A 13,243-nucleotide genomic window follows, 5' to 3' on the forward strand; every position below is an offset into this window, starting at 1 on the left:
GTAGCAGATGGCTGAAGACAGGAGAAAGGCTTGGTGCCTAACACAACACATGCAACCACCTGAAAACCCTCTCCTGAGGGTGCACACACCCAGCCAAGGGAGGCAAAAGGTGGATAGTTATTTACTGACAAATGCACATACACACACAAGCTCCTAAGGTGCACCACACCCACACACCCCTATCTGTTTTCCAGGTTCTTGTCCCGCAGAGTGAGGCAAGAGCATTCCATGAGAGCATCCTAGGAAAACATGGGATTTCCCTTCCCTTCTCCTGCAATATACTTAGTACTCAAAACTGTGGAACTTCTGCCAAACTGAGATCAGACAGGCCTACTCCTGGCTACACTCAGACTCTCTAATTCCAGCCGGCTAAAATCTTAAGGTGATGTACAGGTTCCTGTTTGGTTTTATTATGTTTTTATTGTTTTGTTCTATTATAAAAGGTACTGATTGAGTGGTGCACAAAGACCTGAAATAATAAATAGCTGGTTTTCAGTTAAAGTATCTGGTTGTCCAAAAATCTTGCAGAGTCAGAAGACGGGCAATGTTCCAGTTCGTTTCAAACAAATTCAAAGACTGTTTTAGCAATAAGAAGCCTGTTATTTCTCATGTCCCCTTTTGCAGGCATATACAGCTGCCTAGGAGAATGGCGGAAGATAGGAGGAAAAGAAGGTGGCATCTTGTTTAGAACACACTGTCAGTTAACAATCTCACTCCCATTCCAAAGGCTGAGTGAATGTAGGAAAAAGGACTGCAGCTCCAGAAATCCAGCAGACCCAAACTGCTGCGAGTAAAATGAAGATGAAAAATGGCCTCTAGAGGTTGTGCTTTCACTTTCTGGAAGTGATGGGTAAGCCAGTAACTGCTACAACAGTAGCGTGCAAGTCCGCGATACAAGATGAACTGACAAATTGAATTAGAGATCTAAGGAAAGTGCAGAGAGCTTTATACACCAATTAAAATGGTCCTCTGAAAGGAAAGAACTGTAGACCTTGTTTGGCTGAAACTAAGTAGAGCTAATGATCCACAATTAAGCTAGTCAGCTCATATCATTCTGGCACCACACTCCATGGCCCTATTTGTCAGTGATCTTTCAACTCTGAATATCTGGATTTTTGCTGAACATTTCATTCAGGATGGAAATTGCTGATATTTTCTCACCAGGAGCAGCCAAACTCCTAAATATTTTGAGTAATTTACCTTTCACAGCAATCTTTCTTGGACCAACTGTAAATAAGTCAGTATACCAAAAATGTATGTATATATTTTTTAAAAAAAACATCGAATAATGCAAAACCACACATATCCCTCCCTAAACTGATGTTACAACCCAAAATGGGCCTACTTTTACTTGTCCAACAAAAACCACTGAATCATTTGAAGTTGTATGGCATAAATATGAGGGCAGGAGAGGGCCCTAAGCAACTCTTCCCTTTGAAATGATTTTTTTAAAAAAAGAAAACAAATTAGAGAGCTCTGAAAGAAATTGAAATCTGAATAGATATACATCGCAAAAACAAAAAGAAAAAAGAAACATACAGGTCAGGAAACGATGGATAATAAGCTCTATAACGCTATATGGTATTACGTCAGGGCATCTAACAGCAGTCTATTTAGCTGGGGAAATGCTTCTCACATATATTGTGCTGAAGGACAACACGTAAACCAAGGAAATGTAAACTGGAGAGTTCATGCAGTGTCTTTGTGCCAGCAAGCAAAAAAAGATTTGGGACAACCAAACTGAAATTAGGACAAAAGGGAAGGAAGGGGCAAAGGATTATGGAACTTCTTTTCAGTTGGCTATGAGGTCTGTGGGAAACCTATGGGCTTCTGGATGTTGCTGAAAAACAAATCCCATCATCCATGGCCATTGACCATGATTGTTGGAGTGGATGGGAACTGTGGTTCACCTATCTGCATTACAATGCAAATCACAAAAAGAAAACCCAAGAGTAAGTTAAAACATATCAATTTTGCAAAATTATCAAAATTCAAAATGTTAACCTCCCCCAAATAGTTTAGATTTTTTTAATCCCCTTGACAGTTGACACTGTTTTGAGCCAAAAAGGTAGTCCATAACTTTCTCACTGTTAACACAGGTAACTATCCTGTCTAGAGAAAAAAGTCATGGGAACCGTGGGTTCATTTGGATGATCATGTCTCAGCTTAAAAAACCCACACAATGAACAAACATACGGTACTCTTTCTTTCCTCCCTCCTAGCAAGAGCAATTAAACCAGGAAGCCTTCTGTTAACTACAATTCCTGGTTCATTTGACCTGGGAGGCCATGGTTAACAAGCTTCAGAACAAGCCAGAATATTGAGCCAACCTCAAACCATGATTTAATATCCTGACTTGGGAAACTGGTTGAGGGAAGACTTCCTGGCTTGTTTGATCCAGCTGCAAAGGAAAGGATGAAGGAGCTTCATATGCAGTCATATCTCCAGTTATTAAGCCAAAATACAATGGTTAGAATGCAGTCATTTGGAGGAGGGATTTGATGGAAGGGAAGTAGCCAGGGCCGTCTCAAGCAGGTCGGGTGCCCTGGCGCTGAGGCACGGAGATCGCTCCGGTGCCCCCGCCCTCGCAGCGCGGCTTTGCCACAAGCGCCCCCCCTGCCGGCCCAGCGCCCCGCGCCACCGGGACCTTACCTAGAGCCAGGCCTGGAAGTAGCGTTATTTTGAAATTATCACGAGTAAATTATCATGAGTAAGCAGAACTGACATTAAGCCTTTGCAGAAAAACTGTTGGTCTAATTTAGTGGCTGATGTGAACCAGTGGCAACTGCTGCTTCTGTCTTAGTTTAGACGCATATTTAGTTGCAGTATGCAGGTTACTCTGAAAAAAAAATTCAAAATAGTATCTTGGAAACTTGTCCTTGTGCAATTCCTTACCTACATTTCTCAAACACTGGACGGTGACAGCAAATCCCTTTGTCCGTGGCAGCAGGTGATATTTGAGCTTGGGTAGGCCTTTGGCTTCAGCTACCTGCATGCTGATTTTGTGTTTTTGCTCTGTGAACCTGGTGCCTTCACAGTGAATCAGGAACTGAAAGAGAAATATATATGTATATTACCAAAGAGCTGGATAAGGAAGATAAACAGACTAAAGAAATAGCAAAAACAAAACCCTGCAACGAATTCATTACGTTTTGTTGTATACCAGTGGACAGTTTACACAGACGAAAACAAATGACTACTGCTGATGCAGTATGTTAATGCAGCATTTCAGATAAATCACAAAAGTGCAGTTGTCTCCAAAGGCATTAGGCAGAAAGTCTTACCACTAAGAAAGGTGGATCAGGCTGCAAAGTGTATTACACAGCACGAGTGTGGAAACATGGATGACTCACATGGCTCTTAAGTATACCACAATGCTCTTTCTAACTATCTGCCAAATCTGGTATCCGTCTTAAATAGCTTATCACAGAATAGCTCAGTATCACTGGGGGTATTTGCTTCCAGAGGCAAATACTAGCTTTGTAGGAAGGAGCTTCCCCAAGACCACAGCAGAACATGCCTGCTCTGATCCCATTAAGTATCAGTCCCACCCATTCATCTCTGGAGCTCAGCCCTCCATTCAAGTGAGGCCTAAGAGAACTGGAATATGCTTCATGTGGGCTGTGTAAAAGAGGGGTGACTAATGTCTTCAACTTTGGAGGAACAGGCAACCTGCCCCACCTCCCAGGGATAACATGGGGGTCTAACTTCAAATAGCTTGGGCAGGGGAGGAGCTCACTAAGATCAAGCTAAAAACGAAAAAGAGTATACTCCACTCCTTCACAAAGATGTCACTGAAGCAGGCTTCCATTTCCTTATGGGAAATGTTCCTACTGATAGGATGCTCTCATGCTCCTTTTGATCCATCCAGGATCACTTCCTGTGCAAAATCTCTTGGGAAGCTGCACTGCACTGCCCAGCCAAAGAGAAAAGCAAAACAAACTAAAAAACAGGACTGCTGCTCACCTGACAAGCACCATTCTAAGCTGCAAATGAGAGTTCACTTTTTTCCTGCTTGGAGTGGTGCCTGTCAAGTGCATAGCGGCAGCTTGCCAGCCCAAAATGGTGGAGGGGACTTGAGAAAGCAAAAGTACAGGCCAGACACAGCCTACAGGTCTCCTGTTGGCCACCGTTGTCCTAGAAAAACCACAGAATCCTCTAAAAATGCTGGAGTTCTCTGGCAAGCATGCAGGGATGCTTTGGCAAATGAGCTGATGTGGAAGGGGTTCCCTGAAAAAGGGTAAAATAGTATTTATGTTCCAAACTCAGAGTCATTACATTTTTATGGCTTTTGCGCCTCCTGAAAATATGTGTTTTCTACTCTACTGCCAGCGTTTTACCCAGAAGTTTTCAGGATAATCCCGGAGATTGAGCAGGGCTTGCACGACATTTTTCCGATCTTCCTCCCACTTTCGCGTGCAGAAAACTATCTCAAGGAAGTACCACATCCAGCCAATGATCGGCATAGAAGCAAGCTCTTTTTTTGCAAGTACTTTGGAACTCTGAAAAACAGAAGAAAATGCAGAAGAGAATAGTTTATTTAAATAAAAGGCAATATATCTGTAACAAGAGGAGGGATAATTAAAGAGACACCTGTACATTTTTTTTAATATACATTCATGCATCCTTTAGGAGAGAGTATCACTGGAATAACATTGCAGCAATGTGCTCCAAATGCCCTCAACCAGGCAACGCCCTGGTCCCTGTACTTTGGATTAATCATTACTATTACAAAGCAGGACCATGCAACTTGTTCACAGTCCACCAACCAAGTATGGCATCTTATGAAGAAGGGGATAAATACAGTTGAAACTCAGAAAATTAGAATATCGTCAAAAAGTGCATTTATTTCTGTAATGCAACCTATTATTTTTAATTTTTCTTTTAATTTTTACAAATGCTTTCTTTTGGAAATTCCACAGTAATAAAACAAATAGTTACAATAATACAAAAATAAACATCACTATTACATTTCATTAATTACATTCCATTTATAATTGACCCACCTAACGACAAATAATTACAATTACAACAAGTAAAGGCTTGACATATTTTGCTTTGCATGTCATGCATCTATCTCATATATTGGTTTCACCTTTTAAGTTGTCCTCGACGATATTCTAATTTTCTGAGTTTCACCTATATCTTGGTTTTGTTTCTTGCTTGAGATTACTCAAACAGGGGATTGTCAAGCACTTAGCTGGCCACAGTATACAACTGATTGGTAGGTTTGATATATAAATCAGGCCCGCATAACCTGTGATATACCACCATGCAACATTGAGCTCATCCTCTTCTTCAACTAGTTCTAACTCTTCCAAGCCAATAAAAGGAAAGTTATAAAAGTGCCAGTTTTAAAAAAGAAGATGCACAAAGGCACAACCCGAAATCTAAGCGACCTCAGATTTGCTTCATAGAGTTAATGTAAAGGGCAATTGGTTGATATACTAGTCAAGACTCACCCCCAAGACTCCAAATCTTTCGCAAAAGTTCCAGCTACAGAGAAAGTCAATTTCAAAGTTGTGATTAAGGATTACGATGGCATTCTCTGTCCCGTACTTTTCATAATTCTGGGGATCCGTGTAGAGGGTACAAATTGTGCCCGACCACCATTCCAGCAACATTACCAATTCTGGAACGAACAAACAACAAATCAACGAATACACATTTATAACATAACCAGAGGTTTTGTTAGAGCATTCATTCTTGATTCCTCATAACATATTTATTTATTTATTATATTTATATCCTGCCTTTCCTACCCAAGCAGCCCAAGCTGGAAGGGACCCAGAGGTTCATTTAGTTCAACCTGCTGCAATGCAGGGATCGAATCCCCAGGACCTTGGCTTTTTCAGCACCACACTCTAACCAACTGAGGTCCTAGATTTAGTTTTCTGTGGGGTTCTTTTATTTTTTTACCTACCCTTTTATATTACTGTGAATAGTGTGGAACAGAAGACAGATCTCAGGAAAGGGGACAGCTGACAAGCAAGGAAACTAGGAAGTGATCTTTTGGAATACTGTACATTCCCATGGGGGGAAAACATGCATTCAGGCAAAAGCAGCTTAAAACTTTTGAGCTAGGACTGCTATCGTACTACTGTCAGTGCCACTCAGTTTATTTATTTATTTATTTTTAAAATAGCCTCTTTGATTTTTTTCCTAGAACAAAAGTATTTCTTATCCTAAGTGAATTATAAAATTTAAGGGGTAAATAAATATTATAGTAGTGACATGACCTGTATCCCATACAACAGTTGTGCCACATAATTTAAATGTGTTTTTTGTGGAGGTGGGACAATTTAAAGGGGGGGGGGACTCATTCCCCTGCCTGTTGCTTTTGTCCCCCACCCCACAGTTATGGTTCTCCATTGTGATAAATAAGGGGTTTTTGGCTTGGTTTGGTAAAATAAATAGTTTTTGGTTTATTAAATACAGTTATATATTACAATTATATCTTTTGTTATTTAAACTATAAATATCGTGAAATTATGTTTTTTTTTCTCAAAGTGACACACCACCAGGGTTATGCTCAGTTTTTTGGCGAATTTTGACACACCAAGCTCAAAAGGTTGCCCATCACTGTGATTGAAGGAAGCCCACTAGGCAACAGATTGTTTCTTCCCTCACTGCCAAAACCAGACCAAAAGAAGCAGATCTAGAAAAATCAGTCGCATCGAAGAGTGCTTGGATCTGGTTGCCCACCAATTCCCTCAAGCTTCTTTCCCAAGAAAGGGACACTTGCCCTCAGCCTACTATAGATATTTAATATTTTGGTACGTATTTTTAAAATGTATCAAACGAGTGTTCAGACATGAAAATATACCCTGTCAAGAGTCAGCACGAATCACCTTCTTCAGAACTTGGATACATAAACTTCAATCAACATTTGATTTTAGTGCCCAAAACAAGCGTGAATGCAAAACAAAAAGCATTTCCCCTACTAAGGATTAAAGCCATGTAGAATATCAACCCCGACTGAAGCTCAAAATAGTTCTCTCAAGTGCACTTGAAAAAAATGACATTTCAATCAGGTGTTAGCTACTTTGCAGAATAGTAAAATGACTGCATAATTATCCTTCTGTAAACAGCACTCTTTGTACTCAAATTTCTGCAGAAGGGGGGGGGAGCAAAAGAAAGTGGATACCATAAACAGGAAGCCCACATACTCTATTATGCCAAAGCTTAGAAGACTTTTTATTTGAACAGACACTAATTTAGTACCATTCAGGTCTCAGAATTAAGGATTTCAGATTTTTTCGTTTGCTTTGCTGCTCAAGTTGCATTTTAAACTTGCATTCTACTGGTTTATTAGCATGTGTGTCATACAAGCTACCATCACCCCCCCCCCCCACTCCAGATATTGAGGTGAATATTTTGAACACAGTGAAAGGGAACTTACTGTACATAAAATGGGGAGAGGACAAGGGGAGATGCTATCATAGCCCCCCGAATTCCATTTTGCATACCATCCGCAAAAAGGAGAAGAAAAGCTGCCACTGCTTCGACTGGTTTTTTTTTAAAAAAAAGAATAAATATTTTATTGTAAAACCACCTTGATATCTTCTGTTGAAGAGTGGTATGTAGGTTAATTAAATAAACATAACTCTCCCTGGATTTGTCTGCCTCCAAGTCTTTAACTGTTAACTGAGGCTCATCGCTTCAGACCTTCAGCCTCATTCTCATGAAGGGCAGAAAATAGGGTGAAGGTTGTATTCTGGGTGTGCACGGCTTCCCTGTATGTACTCCTCCCAAGTAATCCTCATCACATGTAGTTCCTGGGCATGGCTAGTGTTTCAAACAAGGGATGTAATGCAGAGCAGTTAAAAAACAAAATGCATGTGTTTAAATGTAATGTGGAAGGCACCCTCAGAAGACTATATACCACATGAAATCATGTGGTATTTGGTCCAGATGCATTGCTCTTCCCTGTTGTGTCCTAAACCAGTATGTGTCAAAACACAGAAACGTGCTCAACTTCCTTCTCCTGCTTTCTACATCCACCCTACCAGCCAAATAATGTTTTTACCACTGCAACTTTTGCTCCCCTGCTGTATTCAATCAGCGCCTTCAGGGATGAGTAATTATTTGCCAAGTAATTGTTGTTTATTCAGTTTATCTATGAGCCCACGAATGAGAAAAGAGTACAAGAAAAATGCAACAGCACGTACTCATTTGCAATTAGGTTTTTTAAAAAGGGATAAAAATTCAAGGAGCATTAATTAAACCTTATTATTTATAGTCAAACCTTCACTGTACACATGGCGGGTGGAGTGGGGGAGATGAGCATCTTCAAAACCAACACAATCTAGGAGCTTACTACCACTGACTTCAAGTAAAGGTTTTTAAGAAAGATATCAGATTGCCCAATTTCCTGTCAGATTATTGTGGATACATACTTTAGCTTCAACCACAACACTCATATTTAAGTACAGTACTACCTCTCTAACACATGCATGTGCACATAAAAGACATGGGATATTTATTTCAGTTCTATAGCCCAGCTCACAAGTATGGACTGCACAAGGTCAATGAAGGAAGAAAGGGTTCCCCAATAACTTTTATACTCCAGAAGGTAACTGCCTGACCCTTTCACCAGTTGGACACTAATTCTGATTCATACAAGCCCTGGTGCAAAAACTCCAGAGTGCAGGAAAAAAAATATGGCAAAAGGGTTCCAGAGGGCATGGCAGCAGAAGAGTAGGAAGCTTAAGCAAGACTCACTATATTGAGATGAATACATGATTCTGTAATAGCAGTTTTACCTCCAAGTTGATGAGCAACACTTATAAGAACTCACAGGGAAAAGAAGAGAAAGAAAGAGAGAGACAACTTCACAGAGTTAAACTAGGACAGCAGCCTAATTAGCCGACATAAATTATCTCAGCCATGTTGAACAATTTAGATACATTTGAAAAGCTGGCCTTCTTTTTCCATTCCTTAAGCCAGAATTAATGTGGCATAACTAGAAAATAGATCTTGGAAGTTGCCAGGCTTCCCTCCCCCCCCCCAAATTTTTTCCCTAAAAACAGCCAAATAAACCTTTTCAGAAGATTGCACAAAGTGGGGCATATGTTTGCTCCAACGACAAAATATTTTAAGCATTCCGCTAACCTTTCCTTACTACCTTAAGGGAGGTCTGGCTGAGTTTTACTACTCTCCAGCTCTGCCGCTTCAAATGTCACAAGTAACACCTCTAGACATAACATGTACTGCTGTCATGCCTAGGCTAACTTATTTCTTCAGCATGAATGGCTCTACATCTACATAAAGAAATTTACCCTAAAGAGTTTTCCATTTTGGTTGTTCCGTTTATGTCATGTAGTATGACAGGTGCTAGAATGTGTTTTAGAGCACAAAAAGGGGATTCCCATTTTGCTCATAACTTCAAATATTCTAAAAGCTTTGGAGCTCCATATTTTATTACCCTGTTTTGATACGGAGAGAGACATTTTAGGTAACCCAAATCTATGGTGGGCACACCCTTCCCATTCCCCAGAAAAACTACCATTTTCATTTAAAGCTTCATCTGGCTGGCTGCAGACATCGCCTGAGATCACCGCTACACTGAGTTGGAAAACCCTTTCATAACAACTTCCCAGAAATTGATCTGAAAATAGCTATTTCCAGAGAAATAAACCAGATGGTATTGTGGGGAATATATGCTACATATTTTCAGTATCCTTTCAAAACACACACACACACACACACACACACACACACACACAGAGAGAGAGAGAGAGAGAGAGAGAGCACTTGAGTTTATTCAAGTGAAGAGAGAAGACTATAACTGGGATAAAATACCATTTAGGAAATCTCATTCCTGATGCTACAGAGTGTGTGTGAGAGAGATTTCAAAGTCAAACAGAAGGAGAGGTACAAAATGAGAGAGGGACAGAAAGAAAAGTTCTCAAAACTTCCCTGAAAAATAAAGGAACACAAATTCAGTGTTATACCAAACAGGCAACCTCACAAAGCTGGTTAGAGCGTGTGTGGTGCTGATAACACCAAGGTTGAGGGTTCGATCCCCTTAAGGGACCGCTGCATATCTCTGCATTGAAGGGGGTTGAACACTAGATGATCATCTATGATTCATAAGCCCAGAGTCATTAATACACACAAACAAACAATTCCTCCCCCTACACACCAATGCTCTTACTTGCTTAGAACACAGGTACCTTGGTTCTCAAACTTAATCCATTCCGGAAGTTCATTCCAAAACCAAAGTGTTCCAAAAGTGTTCCAAGGTACGCTTTCCCATAGAAAGTAATGCAAAATGGATCAATCAGTTCCAGACTTTTAAAAACAATTCCTAAAACAGCAATTTAACATGAATTTTACTATCTAACGAGACCACTGATCCATAAAATGAAAGCAATAAACAATGTACTGCAGTCACACTGTTGGTCAAGAGGTCAGGGGTGGTCAGATGCCACAACACACTCAATCAATCAGTAGCTGAACTGGGTTCCACACAGTCACAAAAACAAAACTAAAAACAAAAACTCAAAATAAATAGCAAAAACAGACAGACCTCAGTGTAACACTCAAAACGGAAGTGTGGCACCCAGAACAGAAGTGTTGAACTCAAATCGGAAGCGTAGCACTCAAAATGGAGCACATTCGGCTTCCAAAAAAAGTTCACAAACCGGAACACTTACTTCTGGTTTTGCAGTGTTTGGGTTCCAAGTTGTTTGAGTACCAAGGCATTTGAGAACCAAGGTACCACAGTACACAGTCTCCCTTTAAACCCAATCCATTTCCTGTCTTTCCATCAGCATAAGATTGAGGCTGATACCATGTTGGGATGCATTGTCACTCATCATAGCAATTCCCCCCAATTTGATAGTTTAGGGCAAGTGGGAGCCTTGCTGTGCTAATTAAGAATTTGTTTTCTCCTTTATGTTTCTTTATTTCCCAATCCTATTTAAAGTAGGGGCTTATTAGATCCTCCTGACTCCTTCTGCAAGTAGGTGAAACCCCATTTTAAACACTTGCCTTTTAATTTAGCACTAAATATATATCTAAAGGCTACTGAAAAGGAGGCAGAAGGAAGGCAAGCAGAATTTCACAGTGTTTTAAATGCCCACACCTAGTGAACTTCAGTCAGAGGTCAAGTCCTCTCAATACTTAAAGGCTTCCAAATCAAACATTTAGTTTTAACCATGCCAATATACAAATATAAGCTCAAATAAAAAAGTATACCAGTGCCAAAAATAAAACATAATTTGGAAAGACTAAAACATTTCTCAACTAAGGTGTGCGTAGAAGAGGTTAAGCGGGAAAATAACTCTAAATAAATACTTGGCAAGCGAAAGACAATCCTCTCATTTGTGCAACAATGTCTTTTTCTTCTCTATTAACATTACAGGCACTGTTACAATGGACAATAAGGAAATCTGATATGCACTCACAAACTGAGTGCCAGGAAGACGGCAATTAAACAACATCAACAATCCACTGGAGTTCCATTTTTGGTACTTCTTATTATTATCAGCTTCTTCATCATCATCATCTTATTTCTTCAATTCCTAAATCAAAACAGATGAACTACATTCTAAAAATATGATATAAAATTTTCCAGTTGAGTCCCTATAAGAGGAGTGGATGGATGCGGTGGGAAGGGAAATTAACCACTGAAATGGAAGACCAGACGTTTCAGAATACCCAGTGTGGAAAGGCAGCAAAGCCTGTAACAAGTGCAAATCTATGCTGCTTGCTGCCAATTCTGGTTGTTTGTGCCAAATACAGTACATCAGTACACTACATCATGGCAGACACTACCCCATTCTAGTGCGGGGTGTGGAAATCTGACCAGTGAGTTTTGCAGGCTCAGAAGAATGATCTCAAACATATATCCGGTGCAATCATCTGGATTAACAGATTGACACAGAGAAGTTTTTGTAAGTATTAGCATTCAGCCATGTTTTCTTCCCCGCTTCAGAAAATCATTCTACAAACAGGTAGGTAGCCGTGTTGGTCTGACGTAGTCGAAACAAAAAATTCCTTCCAGTAGCACCTTAGAGACCAACTAAGTTTGTCATAGGTATGAGCTTTCATGTGCATGCACGAAAGAAGTGTGCATGCACACGAAAGCTCATACCTATGACAAACTTAGTTGGTCTCTAAGGTGCTACTGGAAGGATTTTTTTTATTCTACAAACAATTACTGTACAGTTCTTGACCAGCTACAGTGAGCCCACTGGCTAACCTAATGACAGATCCCCAAAGAACATGAAAATTCAATAGGCTAAATAATATCTAGGGGTATACTGTAAACCACCCTATGATTCTCAGATGAAGGGCAGTATATAAATTAAATAAATATCAGGTCTGAAAGGGCCCCAAACACAGGGACTCCCACTCACTCTACTCTTTTAAACCTACTCTCCAGCCTGTCTGTCACCATCTGAAGATTCATATTCTTGCAGCAGCAGTTCTCTTCTCTATCCCTGGAGAAGAGTAGCAAGCATGGGATTTCTCCTGACTTGCTTTCCCCCCCACACTAGGAATTCAAAAAGAATGTCTTCCCATTGTTCTACTGGCGAGTTTCCTTCTTGCTATGCACTGTGTACACTTACTTCAAAAGAAAAATCATCCAAGGACACTGAAGGACTAGGACAGTGGCAGGAATCTCATTTCCCAGAGGGGTTGCTTTTTTTCTTTCTATGCCCCAGACTTATGATGCCTTAAACATGAACAGGCTTATTGTGGCTCATGCTCTCATGGACAACAGTCCACTAAACCTTATGTCACTCTTTAAGGTGGCAAAAACACCTTTGTTATTTTAAGGAATGTGTTCAAGACACAAGAGAATTTGGGGGATAACAAAAATGACAAAAAATACCTAGCCCTATCACAAGAAAAGCAGGTCTTGTACCCTTTCATTAAGTTGTTCCAAAAGTTGTACGTACTTGAATCTATGAAAAACTCTGACCATTTGCACTATGCCCCAAGTAGGCTCACACACTAACACACTCTCACAGAAAGACGCTGGAAGTAGACTCGGCTTCTTCAGCCCTCACAGCCCTCACCTCTTTTATGCACTTTGTTAAAAGGAGATATATATTAAGACTGGTCCAAGCCTCTAAGGATCCTGCTTCTCAAATCCCAGACACATGAAGTGGTGTCACTATCTCTCTCTCAGCAAGCACACACTGATAAAATATTTTCTAGACAGTCTAGAAAACATAGAAACAGCATAGAAAAAAATAGTCCTTGCACTACATTACATTTCCCTTGC

General features: G+C 40.2%; 1 protein-coding gene across 2 annotated transcripts in view; it reads right to left on the reverse strand.

The window, feature by feature from the left end:
* Positions 1-13,243, reverse strand: part of AGPAT4 (1-acylglycerol-3-phosphate O-acyltransferase 4) — a 55,008-nt gene that overhangs the window by 13,199 nt on the left and 28,566 nt on the right. For both annotated transcript variants that reach the window (XM_088666301.1, XM_060272800.2), the window contains exons 3-5: positions 5,463-5,632; positions 4,341-4,502; positions 2,896-3,049 (exon numbers count right to left, since the gene is read on the reverse strand). In XM_088666301.1, coding sequence (XP_088522427.1) covers positions 2,896-3,049; positions 4,341-4,502; positions 5,463-5,632 — 486 coding nt within the window. The remainder of the gene's footprint in view (positions 1-2,895; positions 3,050-4,340; positions 4,503-5,462; positions 5,633-13,243) is intronic.

This window comes from Zootoca vivipara, chromosome 3 (genome assembly GCF_965207765.1).
Source record: "Zootoca vivipara chromosome 3, rZooViv2.hap1.1, whole genome shotgun sequence".
NCBI lineage: Eukaryota > Metazoa > Chordata > Lepidosauria > Squamata > Lacertidae > Zootoca > Zootoca vivipara.